This window comes from Lissotriton vulgaris, chromosome 2_1 (assembly GCF_964263255.1).
Source record: "Lissotriton vulgaris chromosome 2_1, aLisVul1.2, whole genome shotgun sequence".
Taxonomy (NCBI): domain Eukaryota; kingdom Metazoa; phylum Chordata; class Amphibia; order Caudata; family Salamandridae; genus Lissotriton; species Lissotriton vulgaris.
The window spans coordinates 252,348,070-252,372,683 of record NC_141687.1 but is presented as its reverse complement, the minus strand read 5'-3'; the positions used below and the strand labels follow the sequence as shown (position 1 = coordinate 252,372,683).

The following is a 24,614-nucleotide window of genomic DNA, read 5'->3' as shown; positions in this document are numbered from 1 at the left end:
CACGTTAACCTCAAACCAATCAGGAACATCTTATGTACAAACACAAATGACCACCATGTTTAGTAAACATAATAGAAGGACAATGACATTGTGAAAAATTGCGTCGGCCATTAGTAACTAGTCTTTTAACATTAAATCTCTATTGCATCATAGAAATGTAAAAAATAGAAACAGTACGCCTGCACCCTGCAGACCGAGATTACTCCTTTAACTCTCATGCACACAAAACCTACGCGAGGCTGGATCACCTCATAGTTACTGGTCCGGTACGTGATTTAGCTACGGCTTCGGAGGTGGGGGTCTTATCTCTATCGGATCACGCACCGGTCTCAGGGAGCTTCTCTCTGCCGGTCGACCGGGCCCCCCGGGGGGTCTGGCGCCTTCGAGGCGCTCTGTTACACAGGAAGTCTGTGGTGGAAAGGATTACGGAGGTGATCTGGGACTTCCAGACGCATAATGATAACGCAGATACCTTGGCGGCGACGCAATGGGCCGCTCTTAAAGCAGTGGTCAGAGGGGAATTTATTGCGATCTCCTCAGCGGAAAACAGAGACCGGAAGCAGAAGCGAGACGAGCTCACCCAAAAGGTAAAGGAATTGGAGGACGTGCACCGCCGTACGGGGGGCCCTAGGATTTGGAAACAGCTGAAGGCGGCGAGAAAGCTCCTGTCGTCCTTAAAAATGGACAGAGCTGAATACGCTGCACTTCGACTGAAACACGCGTATTACACGGGGAGGAGACAGGTGTGGTCGCCTATTGGCGAAATAGCTCAGGGTGGCCAATGAACGTCATCGGGTAAAGGAAATTGCGACTGAGACTGGCGGGCTAGTCACGGGGGACGAACAGATTGCCGAGGCCTTCCGCCATTTCTATGCGGATCTGTACACCGGGGAGGATCTGCGGGATCAGGAGTCTGAGGACTACCTGGACTCGGTCACACTTCCATCCCTAGAACCGTCGCAGACGGAATATCTCGAAAGAGAGATAAGGGTCGAGGAAGTGGTCGCTGCCATTTCCAAGCTTAAGCACGGGAAGGCCCCAGGCCCGGACGGCTATACGGCGCTCTTCAACAGGACGTTCAGTGACAAGTTGGCCCCCATTCTAACTAAATTGTTTAATTCATTCTCTGAGCCGGGGGCAATCCCTCCGGACCTTCTACAGGCCTCGATCTCGGTTATCCCTAAGCCAGGGAAGGATCGGACTCAATGCGGCTCGTACCGCCCGATCTCCCTCTTGAACGTGGACTTGAAACTGTACACGGGTATCCTGGCGGCGCGCTTGGCTCTCCACCTGCCGGGCCTGGTGGAACCGGATCAAGCTGGCTTTGTCCCCGGAAGGCAGACGGTGGACAACACCAAGAGAGTGGTGCACGTTCTGGAGAAGGCCTCCCGGATTCCGGGAGAAAGGATGCTCCTTTCGGTGGATGCCGACAAGGCGTTTGACCGTGTGCACTGGCCTTATCTGGAGCAGGTTATGACGAGAATGGGGATAGGTGAAAAATTTCGGACCCTGGTCTTTAACTGTTACAGGTTCCCGTCGGCGGTGGGTCGGGTGAATGGCTATGGCTCTCAGAGGTTTGGCATAGAGCGTGGTACTAGACAGGGCTGCCCCCTGTCCCCGCTCCTTTTCGCCTTATATATGGAGCCACTCGCTCAGAGGCTCCGACAGAATGCAGATGCTACCGGAGTGAAGATGGGGGGGGATATGTCCACACAGTCAGCCTCTACGCGGATGATGTGATCTTGACCTTGGAGGAACCGAGACGTGCATTGCCCGCATGTATCGGTGAGTTGGAAGCTTTCTCGCGGGTGGCTGGTTTCAAGATGAACATGGGCAAATCAACAGCACTGGATATCTCCTTGACCCCCGCAACACGGCGAGAGTTGCAGGACCTTTTCCCCATGCATTGGTCAGCTCACCAGGTCCAGTACTTGGGCATATTGTTGGCACCCACGTTGCAGGCCATCGTAACAGCCAATTATGCGGCCTTGACTAGGAAGATTAAGGAGGAATTGGGGAGATGGGGCAAAGGGTTGATATCGTGGCTAGGGAGAGTGGCGGCGGTTAAAATGACTGTCCTCCCTCAGATACTGTACCTATTCCGGGCCCTGCCGCTCCATCCACCCAATGGCTGGTTTCAACAGACACAATCGATCCTATCCCGTTTTATTTGGCAAGGCCGCAAACCACGGATGAGACGAACAAGATTTAGCCACCCTCCACTGTCTGTATGATGTTCGAGATAAGGTGGAAAAGCTATTACCATGGCGAAACAAAAAAAGAAAATCGAGAGTAGATGAGTCCAATCAATAATAGATGCCCAAGGCCTGACACAGTCCACGGACAAACAGATAGCGGTGACATTCACAACATACTTCCAGGACTTCTGTAAGGCCAAACCCCTTAGTGACACCCCAGAGATACAGGATAACTTCACTGCAACACAAACCCCCACTCTGGAGGAGACTGACACACAGGCATTGGAGGTTGACCTCACAATGGAAGAAGTGACGGCAGCAATCTCAAAACTTTGCTCGGGTAAGACCCCTGGTCCAAACGGTCTGGCAGCAGAGTTCTATAAAAAGTGTACAGATCTCCTTAGGCCCTACCTGTTAAACCTCTTTCTAGATGCATACGAGGAAGGAGTGATCCCACCAGACTTATGTATGGCACAATAGTCACAATTCACAAGAAGAGCAAACCGAAGGATTGCTTTGAGATATACCGTCCAATATCTCTCCTGAATGTGGAAGGGAAGGTGAAGGTCCCTGCGACCATCCTGGCCAGAAGGCTACGGGAGGTCAGAACAACATTGGTAAACTGTGACCAGTCGGGATTCATGCCTGGTAGAGCAACCCATTGGAATCTTCGCAGAACCCACAAGTAGTTAATGCAGACTAAAGATAGAGACACTCCCTACATTTTTTTTGTCCCTTGATGCGGAGAATGTGTTCGACCGGTACACTGGCCCTTGCTGGAAGCCACCCTGGCAAGGTTTGGCTTGGGCCCAAAGTTCAGAAAGTGGGTGACACTGCTATACAGCTCTACTAGAGCGACAGTAAGGGTAAATGGTAGAATTTCACAGCACTTCCCCATCAGACGCGGAACCAGACAGGGATGCCCGCTGTCCCCATTGTTGTTTGCACTAACGAAGGAGACACTAGCCTGTCATGTTAGGCAACATTCAGGTATCCGGGGTTTTAGGATTATGCAGAGAGATACATATGAGGAGAAAATCTCTATATGTGGATGACATCCTACTGTATATAAGAGAACCGGACAACACTATTCCCTTACTCTTTCAAACCATAGCAGACTATGGATGACACTCAGGCTACTAGATAAATTGGCATATGTCACTGGCAAACAGCCCCGGACCTATAAAAACCTGGCAGCCCCTGCCAAGGGACCTTAAGGTGGTAGAGACAGGATTTAAGTATCTGGATATATACCTAACGACCGATGAGGGACTGTCCCACAAAAGCAATTGACAGCGAATACTAAGCTAATTTAAAGAGCAGGTGGAGAGATAGAAAACTAACGCTTACACTCCTAGTCAGAGCCGTGATATTTAAAATGATCACCCTACACACATTTCTGTATGCACTGCAGAATACATACCACCCACTCCCACATACTGTATACAGAGAAATAGACACCGAATTACGCACATTGTTGTGGCTGGGGAAGCACCTGCGGATTGCACTACCTACATTGCAAAGAAACCCATACACCGGGGGGTTGGCGGTACCGGACATTGAAGCTGGGCAGAGCACCTAACGCCCATTAACAACTGGATACACGTGACAGGAGATCATCCCACGTACAGATTAGAGAAACACCTGCACCTCACACATTTCTCCACTACATCTATGGAGAAAAAGGAACACGTAGGTTACTTCCGGCCATGCGCACTCCCTTCGGGACTGGGAAAGGGCACCCAAACAATTAGGCTTGGAATGCAAGATCAGCAACACGACTCCGCTCTGGGAAGGGAACTGGCTAAAGGAGATAAGTCAACTGGGGGGTTTTGGCCCGTGGGATACCCTGGGCTTCTCTACGTTCGTGAACATTGTGAAGCAGGGCTCCCTCAAAACCTTCACCGACCTCTGCACTGACTTCCAGCTTCACAAGTCCAATTTCTTAGGTACGTGCAACTAAGGCCTGCATGGTTGGCAGAGAGCCAGACAGGAGACACCCTCCTGGAATATGCCCCCATAGAATGCTGGTTGCTACAAGAACTGCTCACGCTGAAAGCGGTATCACTAGCATACAGAATGATTAACAACAAAATGCCAGAGAACCTAGGCAAACTATGGGGAAAATGGGAGGAGGAGGTAGGAATTATGGAAGACGTGGATTGTGAGACCGCCTTAATACATCCCAGAGATGTGGCAATAAGAGCACGACTGTGATTAATCCAATATAAGATCCTCCATCTGGCGTTTTACGACAGGGACAGACTCCATAGAATAGTGAGGGCAGATAACCCAAGAAGTTTGAGATGCAGACATGAAAAAGGGGATTTCTACCACCTGTTATGGGATTGTCCCACCATACGTACCTATTGGGAGGGAATCATACAGGAACGTTGGGAGGTGCTACAGGTCACTCTCCCCCAAGAACCAACATTTAGCCTTCTGGTATACATAGTGAGGTAGACGCCCTAAGACCTCAATTAATATTTAGCGCCTTTGGCCTAATGGTTGCCAAAAGGGATATAGCAAGACACTGGGGGATGCAGGATGTGCTGACTCTACATGAATGGCAGAGGGGAATGGACCAATATATGGTGCCAGAAAGAGTGACCTACAAGAGTAGAGGATAAACCTGGAAGTTCCATAGGGTGTGGGGCAATTGGATGCAACATTACGGGCTGGACTCACTAAACATTCTCAAACAGGACATACATATGACCGTATTAGATAGACATGACCAGGAACCAGGATCTGTGATGGGAAGAGAGTACCAGACCCTAATAGAGATAATTACTCAGTGATCACTGACAGTAAAAAGCTGCAGTGAGCATACTATTGATATCTTGTATGAGTGCAATGTAACTGTACATTTTTGTTTTAAAATTCTATAAACAATAAACATATTTTTTAAACAATTTAAGACTGCAACACGGATCTTTTGAACTTAAACTAAGGAGAACAATTGCTGTACAAGCAACAAAAATCAACTGCACAAAAAAACAAGATGTTTATCTTTTTTCCGATCAGGGGCAGTCATGCAGGCCTCCACACAGAACCAGACTCACAATGTGAATGTCACTCCAACACCATACCCTCCAATTCCTAGACACTCAGCTGAGACTGAAAACAAATGAAAAAACTTTAAAATGATTGGATTAGAGGACACAGATATGCCATTTAATACAGGTGTCCAATAATCCCCCATTTAGCAACATCATATTTAGCCCAGATTCCCCTCAGATAAGCGGTTCAAGCAGCAAGGGCCTTGAAATTGCAGCCTGGTTTATACATCCTTCATGAACCAGCAGTTTATTTAACACAGTAAATAGCTGTGGAACAAGAGGCTCATTTAACAGCTTCTGACACCTTCCAAATTCACAATAAGATCAGAAATAAGACTGGACGGGAAAATCAAGCATCAGCAGCTTATTTAATACAATTTCACTACACCAAAGGTCAGCAGCAATTATAACATCCATAAGTCTAGCAGAACATTTAAGGCAGTCTCTCCCATGCCCCCACCCCCAAGACCAACAGATATTTTGCCTTTGCTTTTTTTAACACAAAGCTGCAAGAATCCTACCACAGGCCATCAGCTTCCAACAGTGTTAATTCTATCCAAGGAAAGGCACCCTCTGCTTGATTTTGGTCGAAGACCCTCTAACCCGTTGCAAAACATGCAGTGCTTTATGTGAACCAATCCTTCTTTAAGAGCAAGTGCTGCAGACATTAGTAAAGTAGTTAGTACAGACGAAGCATGTACTGCCTTGGTGCACAAGATCGTAAATCATGGTTTCACTGCTTACTCCAGAGAAGACTTACCTTAATGACTTGGGTAAGTGTCTGTGAAGAAGACTCAGCCACTAGCGCCAGCAGCAGACATCTATGCAGCTCCCGTATACTGGAAGCAAGAGTCACAGAGAATGGAGTAAATGCTCGTTTGTGATCATTGGTATCTTCAGCAACTGAGAGAAACTGCTTTGAACCTTCTAAAATGGCAGACAATACTTGAAGGGCACACGCGCGGGTCTGAAACAGAAACAAGATTAAAATTACCTTTGTATTTCAATTTCCCAAAACACAAGTGAATTTCCGCAGCCAGGCCAACAAAGTAAAGAAGCATGACTACTCCTATACATCATCGAAGCCAAAATTAGATCATGTTGGGAAAAAACATCTCATGCGAGTCTGGCAGCATTCCCAATTTTAAAATCCCTCCCTCCTATCCCATTACATAACTAAATGCTCAATGAAGCTGTTGCTTGTGCTGCCCAGACATTAAAGGGGGGTATCATAATGGGCAGAGCTTCCCTTTTATCACAGATAGAAGAGTTTGGACAAATCACTAGCTCTCCGACTTGGTTTTCTCCTCTCTGCCATAACAGAGTTACTTACAAAACAAGCATTTGCAATGCAATAGGTCTCGCATTAGGAAAGTTTGAGCTATTGGTATTGTAAATGACACATTTTTTATTTATGTGTTGGTTTTGAAAACAGCGAAATTAATAGCTTTGTCATTTACAATGCCAATAGTTATAACTTTTGCTAATGTGACACCTATAGCATTTGTAATGCAATATGTGTTGTATTTACGTGACTTAGACGTATTGATATTACAAATAACAATGGCTTTTAATTTTTGTTTAATAAATAATACTTAAAAGTTATTGTAATTTATAATGGCTATAGCTTAAGCTTTTGTAAATAATTTTTGTGAAGATTATGTTCAGTGTATTTTATTGTGATGAAAATCCAAGAACAGAAGTGAAATATTAACATCTTTTTGTGACATTTGTAATAAAGCTTGAAACATTGAGAGAGCATATTTGAACCAGTTGTTGTTGAATGGTTGCACAGATTGATGCTGTGGTGGCGCTGAGTGAATTTGTGGTAGCGACTGGCGATACTGTGGTAGCACATAGTGATGTTGTGGTGCCCCCGAGTGATGTTGTGGTGCCCCCGAGTGATGCTGTGGTGGTGCTGAGTGATGCGGTGGTGATGCGATAGAGTGAGTGTGATAGATAGATAGAGGGAGGGCGATGGAGGGAAGGCGATAGATAGAGGGAGGGCGATAAGATAGATAGAGGGAGGGCGATGGAGGGAAGGCGATAAGATAGATAGAGGGAGGGCGATAAGATAGATAGAGGGAGGGCGATAAGATAGATAGAGGGAGGGCGATAAGATAGATAGAGGGAGGGCGATAAGATAGATCGATAGATAGATAGATAGATAGATAGATAGATAGATAGATAGATAGATAGATAGATAGATAGATAGATAGATAGATAGATAGATAGATAGAGATAGCCAGATAGAGTGAGGGCGATCAATAGATAGATAGAGTGAGTGAGTGAGTGAGTGAGTGCGATAGATGGATAGATAGAGTGACTGCCAGAAAAGTATGTGAGAATCACCAGGAGAAGGGCGTTGGCTTGGCTCACATGTAGTGGGCCAAGGAGTACATGTTTTGATTGGTCAGACGTTGTGTGCTTCCTCAAAAAAAGTAGAGCTGTGATCATTTTATTTCTCTAGCTGCCGGCGACATCTGTATGTGCCCCCTCTGTCTAAAGTGTCTGTAGAGTGAGTGTGTCATATCTATTTACAACTGAAGCGCCAAGGGGATGGGAGAGTGCGCAAAGCACACCAGATGCCAAAGTGTGACAAATAAACATGTCATTATTGTTATTAGCACATACCAATCATACAAAACTGTTGTTTGGTGTGTATTGGGGGCATGTGTGATTGGTGTGCATCAGTAAGAGTGGGGAGGGGAGGGTACATGCTGCAAGCGAAGTTTACTAGTTAGTAGTTTTATAAAATGTGTTACTTGCATAGTGCTCCGATGCCGCTGATTAGACCGTACAGGCTATCGCCATGTTGAGAGGCACTAGGAAGCATGCGGTTAGGTCATCAGTGTAGCGCATAGCTGTCATGTCTATGGATTCGTAGCGCTCCATAATTCTATGTCTGCCCGGAAATGTGGAAAGAAATGGTCAATAAAGGCTGCAGATCATAAAAGACAGTGTTGTCTACATTAAAATGTGTTACTTGCATAGTACTCAAATGCTGCTGCTGAGAGCCTTGCAGAGCTACCATAATGGGAGACTTGTAGACGTTTTCTCAAATGCAGGGTATCAGAGCGCTTTACATAGCACCAGTTACGTTACAAAAGGACACACAGTCATTTTGTTAGGCACGTGGATATTAAGTGATTTGCCCTGAATCACAGGACGTTTAGGACATTACTGAGACTCGAACCGGGTTTCCCAGGTCCAAGGTTGAGCGCTCTAGCCGTTATGCCAACTCCATAATCCTATGCCTGCTTGGAAATGTGTATTGAAATGGCCGATAAAGGCTGTGGCTCATGAAACTCAGTGTTGTGTACATTAACAAACCATGACGGGAGACTTGTAGATGTACGGTTTAGTAGTGTGTGACGCTGCACACTTTCAGGGCAATGTATGCATGGGGCGTATTTCAGAGCACTTTGCTGCAGTAACATTGCGAGCGGAGTAGTAATTCTATGTGAATGAGAGCGGCTCGCAGCCTCAACGTAATCAGAACGAATTAAGAAGACAGGGGTGACCGACCATATGTCGAGTATTTGCAGGAAGGGGGCCTGTCTTTAACATCTGTGCCAGTAAATGCCTTCAAATGTACATAAGTGTTTTGTAACCAGGTGCATACAACGCGCACACAGCCACTTTGTATTTTGCTTCAATTGGGTATAGGATGTTAAAAGGGATGAAGAAAAAAAAACAGGACGACAGAAAGTCTGGTAGAGTGTGAAATGTCAGCTTGGCGTGCCAGCTGAGAAAGGAAACCAGGCCAAGAAGCTGAGAAACGAAACCAAACAAGAAGCTGAGAAACGAAACCAGGGCAAGATAATTAAGTGCTTGACGATCGGCACTAAAGATAGTAATCTCTTCGTTCCCAGCAGGCAAAGTACTTCACATTGAGACTGCGATTTGTTAGGCACGGGAATATCGCCATGTTGAGACGCACTAGGAAGTATGCGGTTAGGTGATCAGTGTAGCGCATAGCTGTCATGTCTATGGATTCGTAGCACTCCATAATTCTATGTCTGCCCGGAAATGTGGATAATAATAATAATAATAATAATAAAACCACTTCTAGAGCGCATGGTTACACAAGAAACAGTGTGTCCCCGCGCTAAGAAGTGCTGCTGCTCCCTGAAGAGGCCGAGGACCGGGGATAGAATACGTCCCAGAAATCAGAGTCAGTTATTCCCTTGGAAAAAGGTAGGTTTTTAGTTTAGATCTGAATAGTATTTCTAAAGGCTCCATGCGCAGGTCGAGGGGGAGATTGTTCCAGTGTTTGCTCGCAAGATAGCGGAAGGAGCTGCCTCCCATCCTGCTCCTGCGTACACGAGGGATTTGAAACAGCATTGCTCCCGAAGATCTAAGGTCTCGGGTGGGGCGATGTATGGTCAGGAGGTTGCGCAAATACCTTGGCCCTTTACCCTGGGCAATACGGTGTGCAAAGCAAAGAGCTTTAAACTTTATGCGCTCCTCAATGGGGAGCCAGTGAAGTTTTTGTAATGCTGTTTTGCCGGATGCCCTGCGCGGGAGATTAAGTACCATGCGGGCGGCTGCATTTTGGACGCCTTGTAATTGGTGTAAGCCTTTCCTACTCAGTCCTAGGAGGAGGGCGTTGCCGTAGTCCAGATGAGGAGTCACTAGGGCATGAACAAGGGTCTTCCTGGCACTGATGGGAAGCAGATCAAGAACTTTACGGAGTGTTTTTAATAGAAATGGACAATAAAGGCTGCAGCTCATAAAAGACTTGTGTACATTAAAATGTGTTACTTGCATACTACTCCGATGCTGCTGCTGAGAGCCTTGCAGCGCTACCATATTGGGAGACTTGTAGACGTTTTCTCAAATGCAGGGTATGAGAGCGCTTTACATAGCACCAGTTACGTTACACAAGGACACACAGTCATTTGGTTAGGCAAGGGGATATTAAGTGATTTGCCCCGAATCACAGGAAGTTTAGCGACATTACTGAGACTCGAACCGGGTTCCCCAGGTCCGAGGTAAAGCGCTCTAGCAGTTAGGCCAACTCCATAATCCTATGCCTGCTTGGAAATGTGTAATGAATTGGCCAATAATGGCTGTGGCTCATGAAACACTGTGTTGTGTACATTAACACACCATGATGGGAGACTTGTAGACGTACGGTTTAGTAGTGTGTGACGCTGCACACTTTCAGGGCAATGTATGCACAATGTGCTGCACCGATGAATACCATAACAAGTGTTTTGTAACCGGATGCATACAACGCGCACACAGCCCCTTTGCATTACGATTCAATGGGACATAGGATGTTAAAAGGGATGAAGAATAAAAAAAAAATGCTTTCTCTACTCCCTTGGTTTTGAGGTTCGATTCACAAAGGCGTCGTACAGCATGCAAAAGAGTACTTTCGGAGTTCCTTTTCCCATATTCTAAGTACTCTGTGAATTGGCCCTTCGTGTTTCATGTGGACAAAAAAAAAGCCTATCACGTGAGGGCCCAAGCATGTGCAGCAGAAGGAGACCTAAAGCCACCCTCTCACCCAGAGAGCCTGGAGGCGTGGCGGAGCCCGCTGGGTTACAGATCACGTAAGGTGAAAACACCTTTCAAAAGGTGTGCCTCAGAATACTTTATTGCGTGCCAAGCAGCCGCTCAACCTCCGCTGCACAGCGCTAACACCATGCACTGGAGGTAAAGCCACTGTAATCTGGCTGAAGTGCGCTGTATGCTATGCAAGGGTACTCTGCCAACGCACTGCTACCTATGAATGCATTTTATTAATGTTGCCATCCATGGCTGCCCTAGTGTAACCTGTTTGGATTAAGTGAGGCACATTCCTCATATATTATTATAACACGGAGATATGACAGTTGTGTGGTATTCAAATGCACCATCGTTTCATGGTTTGATACTGTTATTGGGGTGCATTGCATTCATGTTGAATATTGACAAATAAACTACCAGGCGGCTTCAATGCACATCATGGAGTAATGATAAAACAGCATAACAGAATCTTGTCGGAATACAAAATACTGAGTAAGGTCCTCGCGTTAAGACTGGCCCAACACATCCCACACTTAATACATTCCGACCAATGCGGATTCATGCCCGGCAGGAGCCACGGCGATGAATCTACGAAGGCTTAGCCAACTCATTCTCCACGAGCAGGCGCCCGTAGGGACGGAGGGTTGTATCTCACTAGACCTGAAGCAAGCTTTCGATTCCCTTCGATGGGATTTTATGTTTGCAACGCTCGCTAAATTTGGCATACCACCCGAGTATGCTGCATGGGTGAAACTGTTATACACCCGTCCAACGGCACGGGTTCGCACTAATAGGTGCATCTCGTCACAACTGGAAATAGCGAAGGGCACCAGGCAGGGATGCCCGCTGTCCCCCCTATTGTTTATACTGGCCTTAGAGACGCTTTTGTGTAGGCTTCGGACCTCGGCACAACATAGGGGCCTACGGAGAGCTGAGACGTCTCATGTAGTGTCGGCATATGCGGACGACATTATCCTCTACCTGCGAGACCTGAGGGGCGGACTGGATCCTATCCCCGGAATCTTTGAAGACTTCCGGGCATTATCGGGCATCACGATCAGTGACACTAAGTCCTACAGGTTCTGTTTCAAGGCCTCCGAGGCAACTGATCAACTGCACTTCCCCCCATATACATTTCAGATGGCGGGGACGACCTTCCGTTATCTGGGGGTACAGGTGTATAGAGAGGCGAAGGATATGATTGATGGGAACCTGGGTAGGGTGATGGCTGCTCTTAAATCGCAGGTACAATTCTGGACCGCACTGCCATTATCGGTGGCGGGCCGGGTGGCCATCTCTAAGATGGTGGTTCTGCCCCGACTTCTATATTACTTCACTAATCTACCCTTCATGGCCCCTGCGGCTTTGTTTAGGTCATTGAACATTATGTTAATGGAACTCGTGTGGGGGTCGGGAAGGCGCCATATTAGTCTGGCTAAACTGCAGCTTCCTACTGCGGGAGGTGGCATGGGGGTCCCCGATATGTTGGCATATAGCTATGCATGTCAACTGCAATGGCTGGCCTACTGGTTGGCGGGGTACAATCTGCACGAAATTGGAATGTCAGAGACAGAGAAGTGTGGCTCACCGGTTAGAGGCGGCAGACCCAGCAGCAGAGGTCGGCCCGGGACCAGGGTTCAATTCCCGACGTGGCAGGGTACGGAACCAATGTCAGCGGGCTCGATAAATCTCACCTCGGTGCCTCTCTAACGATGGGTCCCACGCTGCAACTCTGGGCAATAGCGTGCTTAATCTCCACAACGGCCCCCTCGCTGCCGGGGATGCCTGGCTTCACCTTCGGGATGCCCTATAGGGACCATCTCACAGGGAAAGCCAGGACGGGTTCCCCAGCGGTACACAGCGCCAAGAAACCCTGGGGTGAACGTGCGCTCTACAAATTCATACTAACATAACATAACATAACATAACAGACAGAGCGAAAGGGGCCATCCATACCCTGTTATTACCGAGAGCTGAGATCCCTAGGTCGACACCGCCCCTGCTTAAACTGGCGATTACGTGCTGAAGGAAGGCGGTGAAATACACGAACGCAACGTCCTCTTATGCCCCCACGATACCCCTTTTGGGCCTTCCGACGGGAACAGGCCCTCTATCACACCGGGCACTCACTACGTGGCACGATGCGGGAGTGGCGCAAGTGGGAGATTTATCCGCGGATGGACATATCATGCCTTTCGAGGACTTCTGCAGCTCGCACCATGCTCCGAGTGGATTGTTCCTCTTGTATGCTAAGGTGCGTCTCTATATCACACAGACATGGGCACCAACTGGAGAAGAACCACCCACGAACCCAACTGCTCACCATGCAGTACTTATGGGATCAGGAGGCCACCTGACGAGATGGATTACGAATGGTATACGGACGGGGAGGGCAACCTAATTACAACCCCTGCTTGACAAGTGGGAAGGCGACATAGGGAAGGCGGTTAGGGACAAGGAGTGGGAGCGCATTCGGAAATTTCCCAAGAAAGTGTTGAGGAACCCGAAATTTAAATTTATCCAACTTATGGTGTTACACAGGGCGTACCTCACACCTCATCGATTAAACGCCATGATCCCCGATACCACTGACACTTGCCCTAGATGTGGCGCGGATGACGTGCGACTAATACACATGATATGGGATTGCCCGAAGTTAGGGTACTATTGGAGAACGGTCCATGAAGCCCTAGTCAGGCTGGCTCCTGCCAGACCGTACGCATCTATGGAATATAGCATACTGGGATTAGGGCCTACTGAACGAAAAAAGAGCAAAACCACACGTTTTGCCGACCTAGCCCTACTGCTTGCCAAAAGAACTATAACGATGAGATGGAAGTTGGCTAGGCTGCCTGACTGAGGTCTGGAGAGCTGAGATGGTGCGTTGGGGGAGGGCGGAGGGAATGGCGCTGCAGCGTGAAGAGCGTAAGGGCCTCAGGAAGACAAAAAAAAACCCAATCACTTGATTTTCCCGGATGACACGAAACACGGAGGAGCAGGGAGGCAGATCACAATCTTGAAGGTGATGAAATACAATCAACAAAACAGATACAGCTGTATGAAAGTGGATATATAGTTGTGGGATCCTAAATCCAGGAAAGGACCCCGAGCCGCCCCCTCTAGATTTAACCCGAGAGAAAAGTCAGGTGGCTCCTCCGTGTTTTTTTTTACCCTATGCCATGAACCCATCACAGGTACTATATAACCAGAAGGAACAGATGTAACACAGACATCCGGTTGTGTTTAGAAGTCTTCTAAATTGTAAAAAGAGAAAATTTGAAATATCAGATTATCAATGAATTGTCAAAGTGTCCTGAAGAAGGTGTGAATATTACAAACAAACACCGAAACGCTGTGTCGACCCTTGTCCTTTGACCTTTTTAACAGAGATTTGTTCACTCAGGTGAAAATCCTTTTTATTGTATTTTATTTTAGATTGTAACCCTAAAGGGAGGTATTTTAATAAATTGTGTTTATATTTCTTACATTTCTGGTGGATCTGTTTATCTCTTAAATTTGGATATACAAAGATGGAAAGTGTTCTACATAGTCATTGCCATTACACTGTGTAGTGATTAACTAGGATTTCCTAGAAACTTGCTTTGCCCTCATATTGCCTAGATTGGAACACCATGTTGGGGGCCTTTGAAGCTGGGGATGGCGATTCCACATCCTCTTCATCCATTGCTGATGGTTAGGATGCGAGACTGTACAGGCAGAATGATGGAAGCTACCTTAAACTAATTGTCACCTCATGCACCGTAGTGCAAGCATAGACCCAGGTGCGGAGAGGCAAACATGATTCCCATTGAGCATGGTCCTATGGAGGTCTGTGGCAGCATATCGCTTGTAAATCAGAAGTATACTGTTGTAACCACGTACTATATATAACTCTGCTGGTTGTGTGCTAGTGCCGGGGAGGGAGGTGGGTGGGTGGGGGAGTTCATATAGAAGTAGTTGAATTGTAACGAAAACTGAAAATGCTTAATACATGTATTGTTATTTATCAAGAATGTGAACGACAGGATACAAGCTATTATCATGCGCGACAAATGTATGTTACTGTTCATGTCTATACTGTGAATAAACAAATTTAAAAAAAAAAAAAAAAAACAGAATCTCGTCGCAGAGTACCGAAAATATTGCAATTCTAAACACTGTGAAATGTGGACCTGATCACAGAACAACCAACAGTAAACACGCATTTACAATGCAACGGTTTCGCCTTTGGAAAAGTTAGAGCTATTGGCATTGTAAATGACAAAATTTGTATTTATGTGTTGGTTCTGAAAACAGATAAATAAATGGCATTGTCATTTACATTGCCAATAGCTTAATCTCTCGCAAATGTGAGACCTATTGTACCCTAAGGACGAGCTCAGCAGACAGCAATTACTACCACACACACACCCCCAGAGCCAGCCACACACACACACACACACAGAGCCACACACACACACCCAGAGCCACACACACACACACACACACACCCAGAGCCACACACACACACACACACACACACCCAGAGCCACACACACACACACACCCAGAGCCACACACACACACACACCCAGAGCCACACACACACACACACACACACACACACACACACCCAGAGCCACACACACACTCCCACACCCATAGCCACACACACACTCCCACACCCAGAGCCACACACACACTCCCACACCCAGAGCCACACACACACACACACACACACACACACACCCAGAGTCACACACACCCAGAGTCACACACACACACCCAGAGCCACACACACCCAGATCCACACAAACCCAGAGCCAAACACACCCAGAGCCAAACACACCCAGAGCCACACACACCCAGAGCCACACACACATACAGCAGAGAAGCAAGCACAGCGATCGGGCAGGGAAGCAAGCACAGCGATGGGGCAGGGAAGCAAGCACAGCGAGGGGGCAGGGAAGCAAGCACAGCGAGGGGGCAGGGAAGCAAGCACAGCGAGGGGGCAGGGAAGCAAGCACGGCCAGGTTGCAGGGGAGCAAGCACAGCCAGGGGAAGGGGAACCAGGGGGCGGGGGAGCAAGCACAGCCAGGGGGCGGGGAAGCAAGCACAGCCAGGGGGCAGGGTGGCAAGCACAGCCAGGGGGCAGGGAAGCAAGCACAGCCAGGGGGCAGGGAAGCAAGTCCAGCCAGTGGGGCAGGGAAGCAAGCACAGCCAGGGGGCGGTAAATGCATTACCGATCTCGTGATGCAAGCCGCTGTGATGCTCAGCATGTTAAAAGCCTGTCAGACATCAAGAATGGCTGCATTTGAGAACCCCCGTCTCAAATCTAAAGGTGAACAGAGACTGACTGTCCACACGTACCATGTTTTTGTAACTTAAGAAGCGTCACAGATGCATGGAATTCTGTTGCCAGATAAGGGCCATTCAGTGCATTGAGTTTGTCAGTTTTCTCCTGCTGCAATAACGGAGGCCTAATTAAATTTTCAAATTAGCCATGAGGGCCCTTGCTCAGAGGATACCTATGGAGGGTTCAACACCCACTTGTGCGGATATTCACCCAAAGAAATTACGTTTCTTTCACATCTATGATTTTTGGCTCCTCCAAATTATTTCTACATTTTATGCTTCTATGCACCTCAATCACCCGGGGAAAAACGTCTTTGCTGCACCAATTCTCCATCCTAAGCCTTAAAGCTGCATTTCCCATTTTCCTGTATACTTGTGCGATCTGGAAGGGTGTAAGTTTACCTGGCCAAAGCCTTGGGCCAATGTAACCAGGCCAGACACATGAGGTCACCGTGCCGGCGCCTAGGAGTAAACAGGCTTCATAGCAACTGATATTGGAGGCATCCTTAAACACAAGACTCCTTTGTCTGGAATCCTCTACCTCTCCACTAGCGCCAAGGGAAATTTCCAGCTATTTCGCAGAAACAATCTATGGAAGCCACCATGCTCCAGAGAGGTAAAATTCAAATGACTACAGTTCTAGTGGTCAAGCAGAAAAATATCTATAAATAAAATATTTACAAGAGGAGTGGTCTGATCGGCAGGTGAACGAGCACTAAACCTTCAACAACACAGAGGGAATCCTCAATAGCACGAGGACAGAGGAAATAAGCACAACACCGAGAGCAGATCGGGTGCGGACCACAGAGGGAACCATCCCCAGCAACGCGGGGAAATGAACAGCAGCATCGATTAACCCATAAACAGCACCGAGGTCAGGCGATCAGAGCAGCACTGGTGGGCCACAGACGTCATCAATGAGGGGCGTGGAGGAGTCAGGGGGCACTGTGAGAACTCTCAGAACGGAAATCAAAGTAGATCTCTCTGCCCGCAGGCAGGCCACAGGCACACTCACTCGGGCCTGCACTTAGGGCAGGAGGCAGGAAGGGTTCAGCGAGGACAGAGTCGTCCACATCTTGGCTGCCGAGACCAGCTCTATGCGTCGGGATCTGTTTTTGAACGCCGTTCTTGCGTACGTCGGGAGTCGCCGCAACACCCTCGGGATTGGCGTAATGTGGAAGCCAAGCTGGACTTTAGACACCCCCCTTCATGCACATGTACTGAACTCCTGCTAGAGTGCAAGTAATCCCGCCCGCCCCCTCCTGCCTCTCCACTCCAGGGATTTGTGTAGCTGTTCCCCCTGTGGATTCGCTGAGTCAGGTCTCATAAAACAGAGTTGCTTGCACTCTACCTACTGCTGGAAAATACCCAGCGTGGAGTCGGGGGCACGCGATCCTCTCAGCCAACTGAGGCCACAGTCACCAAATTACGGTCACTGAAAAGGCACAAGGTTCACCAAACTCACCTTTCCTCCAAATGCCGGAGATTGAACATATTTTTTAACGTACCCAGGACAAACCATGAATGAACTAGTTAGCATCTAGGCATCCTTTGCCCAACGAAAAATAAAAACTCCGTCCTCCAAATATCAAAACAAGCCGAGGTGCCGTGACAGCGGGAGGGGGGGCGGGAACGGGCACACAGACAGCGGGATGGGGGGCGGGAACGGGCACACGGACAGCGGGAGGGGGGGCGGGAACGGGCACACGAACAGCGGGAGGGGGGCGGGAACGGGCACACAGACAGCGGGAGGGGGCGGGAACCGGCACACGCTGGTTCGAGACGGCACTGCGGAGCTTCTCAAGTGAGCTACTGCCCGGCCGCCATCTTCGGAGAAATGACCAAAACAAACATAAAAAAAAAAATAATAAACCACCGCCGCAATGACGATCGCAAGGGGGCGGAGAGGAAAAAAATGTATGGAACGCCCACGAATCGCCTCGGACAATGACGGACGCCTCTCTCTTCCAATGGCTAGCCTCCATTTATGGAGCTAGGCAATGGAAGAGAGAGGCGGGACAAAGCCACATACACTGTTCTCAAAAGATTTCGCCTGCGCGAACGCTGCGCAGCGGATCGCCAGGCGAAACCTAAAAAACAAGTCAGCAATTAACTTGTAAAGCACAGTATATTTGTTAATAGTGAGACTACGCATGTAATGTACCCTATAAGCAATAATTAACACCTTAGCTGCGGCGCAATTCCCTCCCCAGTGCTGCGCTGTCCATTCGAACTAGTGCTGAATGAACGTCCAATGGACGTGCGCAGCACTGGGGAGGTAGTGCTGCCGTCGGCCAACGCACCGACGCAGCACTTAAGGGGTTAAAAGCAAAGCGGCATAAAGGTGTATGTTTATGCGAAACCTACAGATTGGGAAACCTCCAACGCACGCTAATTTAGTCAATAGAGAGAATATGTACAAATATGTACCCTGAAACTATAGTTAAATGCAAACGCATAGTATGCCGCAAGTAAACTGTAGATGCACAGAAAGTAGTTATATGGAAGCTAAATGTAAATATAATGTAAGAGATTGGAAGAATAAGGCGGAGGAGCAGATACTACATATATAATGGAAACGTTTGTTAAGCGTACTGGTATTGGTGGGGAGGGAGAGTGAGTTGTAGATTGCTCTGGGGAGGGGGGGGGAGGGGAGTAATGCCTGACACGGCCTGGCGGCCGTGAAAAGTGTGAAGCGGGGGAGCGGAACCCTTTGAAGTGAAGCTCTCTGAGGCAGGCGGCTTGGGGAGCAAATGGTAAGCGCGTTCACGAGCACATGCACTCTATGAAATCCACAATGGTTTCAGAGTTTAGTTGAGCCTCTCTATACCCTCGTCCTATTATCGCTTGCGCGATTAATAGGACGAGCCCTAAAAAGAGTATGTGTCAATATCATCCATATTAACCACTAAATAAAACAATGGACTATTAACCAGAGTTTACAAAACTATAAACACCTTATGCGAAGGCAAAATTTTCCATTAATTCTAGCGGAAATAGGACTAAATCAAAATAATTGAAATACGGCTTCCTTGTAAGTTTTAATCATGTTCTAAAAGATGTAAAGAACAAGTGCTGAACCCGCAAATAAGAATACAAGGACCCCTTTTGATGAACCTCACACGTATTAAAAACTGAGTCGCCCTATTGAGATTCAAATCTGTCATTTGCTGCAGCCTTATTTCAATGGCAGTTTTATCTCATTGGTTTAAAGAAGAACTTCAATTACTTACTTCTGAACTATCTAAAGTGCTACAGCCCTTTCAATGTGAGTTGTTCCTTCACTTTCCAGCCAGCACTGGAGAGGCTAAAAACTTACTTTGACAATCATCTGGGAAGTCTATGGGTTAAATGGCCCAGAATTTCCCAGTTCTATGTGCAATGTTTTGGACATCTAGAATAACACACACCACCATATTGCAGAAACAATGATATCAGAGATGAATTAAAGACAAAAGACAATTTCCTAGATGACATTAGGTTTCAAAGGAGTAAAAGAAACACAATAACCAAGATGTCGAAGGGCAAAAAAGGCTAGCACACAAGAGTACAGAGTTCCTCTGTCCAGATAGCCGAGTAGTAATCGAAGATAATCCAAAGGAAAATCATATACTAGAGCAGTGCATACCACATCCTTAAAACGACAACTCAATTTTTAGAACAACAAACCTAGCCTTAACAAATATAAGGCGGGGAAACCTTATAATATAAAAGTAGAGATGCTTTCAAAATGCTGTAAATTAGCAAAATAACATTCTCTTTACACTTTTTTGCATTGCTCTCTGTAGGAAGCGGAGTCCCCCCACTTTCTGCCCCCATTTGAACTGCAAGGTGCTGGTATTCTGACTCAAAGTGCCCTGAGGCCTGCTAATTAGGCTCCAGTGCCAGCATTCTTTACCTTAAAACAAGTTAAGTCTAATTGTAACCTTAATGGCATGGACTTTAGCACACCTGTAAGTCCCTAGTAAATGGTGACCCTGGTACAGAGGAATTGGGTACTAAAGAGGGCCGCACCAGGTCTTATTCCACCTTAAGTGACCTGCATACAAATTGATTGCAGGCTGCCACTGCATACTGTGCATCATGGTGCAAAGCATGAGTGAAAACACAACATGGCACACTCAATTGTGTGCCATGCCAAAGTCACTGAATGTAATGTATGGAGGTCACCCCTACAGCAGGCCTTGTGGCCCTAAGGCAGGATGCATTATATTACATTTTAGGGGATAGCGGTCTTAGCAGATATACCCCTGGGCTGTCTAGTTCAATTATAATGGTTAATGTAGTGGTTTTGTAATGGTGCTTGTTTGGAATGTTTACACGTCATGTAAAGAATGTATTAGAATGTATTACTTTGATTGCAGGGAGCCTTCTGAGGTCTGGGGTTCGATGGGCTTTGTCAGTTGCTTGTCGGACTCCGAGCTGATGAGGCTCTCCTCCTGTGGTTGTAACCTTTGAATTAAACTTACTCCTATTTCTATATTGGAGTCTCTGGATTATTAAGACCATTTGGTCTTCTACATACTCCAATCTTTTCTGTGTTGGAAGCTACTTCTACTCAAGAAAGTTCTGCTGAGCTACTAGAATATGTTAGCACTGTAAAATAGTGGCAACATGTGTTAACATTACACTACGACCACTCTAAGCAGTATTATCAGTAGTGATCACCCAAGCATTCCAGACCAGGTTACCAGCAGAAATTACAGGAAAACATATCTCACTATTATATGCCACCACCTTACTAATGAAGATACATTCAAATTATCAAATGCTCTGCAGCACAGAGGCCAGAACTAGAGCAGTAAGCTCCCCCCCCACCCAACTCAGCTTGAACTATCATTCGGCTATCAACTTTAAATGGGCTTTAGAACTAAAATATTTTGTGTTCGTCAGCATATTCGTTTTTGAAATACCACTTCCCAGTCTCCAGAAGAAAAACATTATCTAAAATAACATATTTCCCATTAAAATATCAGTTTTCATTTTTAGAAAACACACAATCCACAAATATCAGTACTATCATGTAAAATGCCTCACATAGACAGATTCTGCTTAAAGTGCCCAGATATTGCAATGATAGGTAATGGAGACTCACCATAGCACCAAGGATGCTATGTTATGCGAATAATGCCCACCATTATACCAAGGCCAACGTACCAAGGCTGAATGCCATAACATCCAGGATGCCAAACTCATATTAGGTATGGCCATTATTATGCGAGTTACAGTCATCATTCTGCAAAGGGTGGCTAAACGTGGGCCAGTCATGTTCATAATATGTCAATGATGGCACCCGGTATGGGAAAACTACACTAAATAATAACCGTAATAGTTAAGGATGACCATTATTACACCATGGGCACTATTATGCCGTGAACAGACACAATTGCACCAAAGATAAAACAGTTAGGATGCGGGCCAGCATAAACATTTGACGGTCCTTAACTCTAGGAGTAGCTTCCAGTAAACAACACTTTTTATTAGGGAGGGATACCATGTCAGACATAAACAAATGAATGCAGATGAGGCTCTTATTTTTTCTTTGCTCTGGATCCATACCCTGCTCCTCTCAGCTCTTGGGTTGATCATGCTCCTAACGAATTTTCTCTCTGGCTTCTACAGTCCCACACTTTAGTGGGTCAGCACTGATTACTACTGTCATTCTTTGATAGTTCAAATATGTGCTGCGACTGCTAGAGCAGGGCGGATAACATGGCCAATCTCCTTGTGATTTAGACTAGTGGATACAGACGGTCATGTGGCAGACTCGGTAACCCAACTCAGTTTGTGTTTGAGTGCTATTATGAGGATCTGCTATTGGTTAGGTTGGCTTTCACTCCAAGTGTTTTGAGACGAGTGGTGCTGTCCTTTTTAATATGCATAGACTCTCTGAGATTGTCATGGCTTGTCTTGAACTCTGAGAGCTACTTTCAGGGTGCTGGCAAGCTCCCGAGCTACTCGGAGACCCGGAACAAGTGAACAGGGAATAGGGAAGCCAACTTAAGTACAAGTACTGGGCACTAGACATTAAGAGTTTCCCAGCTACATGAAGGCTACACAGAAACTACTGGCGTTTGCTTAATAAATCTGATGCCAGTACTAGATTTATTATAACATGCACCAAGAGGGCACCTTAAAGGTGCCCTGTGGAACCTTACTAGTCTTCTAGTGTGCTGGCTGACTGGATTCTTCCAGCCTCCGACCAGATGCATTTCTTACCCTCTACATGCGAGCCCCGTACTCTTAGGAGGTCAGGAACAATACCTGCTCTGACAGTTGTATTATCACCTCCTACAGCAGAATGGCAAGTGAATCTGCATACTAAGACAAGAGGCTTCAAAGCCTCTGCCACCTTTGACATGCAACCCCGCCTTCCTACAAACCTGGAAGGTGCCACCCCCTGCCCGGAGGTCCATTTGACACCAGGACAGGTGGAAATTAGCTATGCATGGAGGTGTGTTGCACCTCCAGGCTAGTCCCATCTCTAAGGTGAGCGCCTGAAGTGAACATGAAAATTAGGATTTCATCAGCTTGGTCGTGGTAAATTAGGATGTCTGGGACAGGTCTATGCCCACTCCCCACTTGAAGTAGACATATAAGGGGCGTAGTGACTCCAAGAGTAAGTATGCCATTGGCTAATACCCTTCACTCCCCTTAACGCCACCAAGTTCAGTATTTAGGTGGCCCCCCTATCACATGGAACTCAGATTCCCCTGACAAAAGGAGGGCCAAGAAGAGCTGAAGAAGCGAGACCTGTGGATTGCTGGTGGACTTTGGCACCAAACTCTGTATGCTCCTGTCCAGACAATCAGGACAACCTGGCTCGTTCACCATTCTACTGACTACCAGATCCATCGCTTCCTACACTATCTAGCGACAACTGTTTGTACAACGTACGACCTTGACCATGCCCTTCAATATGTCATTAATTAGCTATGGCCAAGATATTGATCTGCTCATAAAAGTGGCAGATGGGAAACTGCATTGGAGCCGGAACACTTTTGAGAGTGGGGTGCTGGCATGTGGGACCTGTTCACTAAACTCATAAGTCTTCTAAAAAATCTGGTGTCGATACCAAAGATTTTAGCAAATTTGAAACAGCCCTACTTCAGTCGAGTATTGGGTAAGACCTCCTATCCTTTAAGTTCAAACGAGGAACAGTGGTGCATTTTCAAAAAGTATATGGATAATGCATACACCAAACTCTTCCGAAGGGCTTTGCAGTGTTCTATATGAACACCAAATTACATTACATGAAGTCAGATTCATTTTATTTGAAGTGATTTTCCAAGAGTCAATGCCTGGGCTCGAACGTAGTTCCCCAGATCCAAAGCTGGCAGCTCCGGAAGTTAGGCAAAATCCATATTTCTCAATGTATGTGTGAAAGTCATGCACAAGTTGAATGACTGTGTATGATTATGTATAGTGAGCACATTCTCTGATCAAATGACTTGGAGACATAATTCAGCACCTTTGCACCAGTGTTGCTGGAAAATTTCTGAAAGGATATAGTCTCCATGACACAGATACAGAAGTGCATAGGCCTGGAGTCCGCAATATTGTTCCACTTACTTTGCAATGTATGCTAATGTATCTGCTGTAACTTATCTCCTGGTCTTGGTAAGAAATGTTACTTTAATATCCAGCTTATTCCTACGACTACTGTGTTTTTTAAAAGAATAAGCATCAATTTGTCAGATGATATACGCTGATATTTGAGGCACAGCAAATGTGATAAGAAAAATACAAAATGTAAAAGCATCCTTATTTCTTTTTCGTGACCCACTAGAAATCGGCTGGCGACTCACCAGTGAGTCACAACTAGGGATCGGCAGAACTCGCAGAGTTTCACTCCATGGAGTTACATAGAGATTCCACAGAGTTCTGCAAGCAGGCGGAACCGTCACATCGTGCTGCTTCTTTACTGCCACTCGAGTAGATTTTCTTCTCGAGTGGCAGGTTTCTCACCGCAAACAGTCGCGACTGCCCGCACTGAGAAAATCTCGCCCGGTGCCATCCTGGCACCAGAAAATCGCACTATGGATGCCAATTCTCACTCAATTTGGTAAGCTGCATGGAAAATTAACCTCCAGCATCCAGCGGTTTGGCAGGGTTTTGCCGGAATTCTGAGTTTGCGTGGGAAAATCTCCACCAGCAGAGCAGAATTTATTGTTCACTCCTAGTTAGAAACCACAGTTTGGGATACGCTACACTAGAGAAAGGGAAATGACACATACCAGTAACCATATGTTTGAGGCTAATCCTGTTGCACTTTCACATGCTATAAACTCTTCTGGCTGCAAGTGTTGGGGGTCAGAATTTTCCTATGTGGTTTTCAAAAGTCATTTGTTTTTGGCTACAGACCGGACTGAATAACTAATGATCAGATCTCCTGAAGTCAACACTTTTCTTTCAGTGGTCGATCAAAATGGATTTTCGTCTGACCGGCAGAGTGTCAGTCATGGGCTCTCCCCTGCTCGATCAGCATGTTTGGCTCGTC

The 24,614-nt window shown here is 46.7% G+C and overlaps 1 protein-coding gene across 2 annotated transcripts in view; it reads right to left on the bottom strand.

Moving 5' to 3' along the window:
* The window catches only part of HEATR6 (HEAT repeat containing 6), a 353,001-nt gene that overhangs the window by 197,111 nt on the left and 131,276 nt on the right, over positions 1-24,614 (bottom strand). For both annotated transcript variants that reach the window (XM_086954868.1, XM_086954869.1), the window contains exon 10: positions 6,021-6,227. In XM_086954868.1, the coding sequence (XP_086810994.1) occupies positions 6,021-6,227 (207 nt within the window). The remainder of the gene's footprint in view (positions 1-6,020; positions 6,228-24,614) is intronic.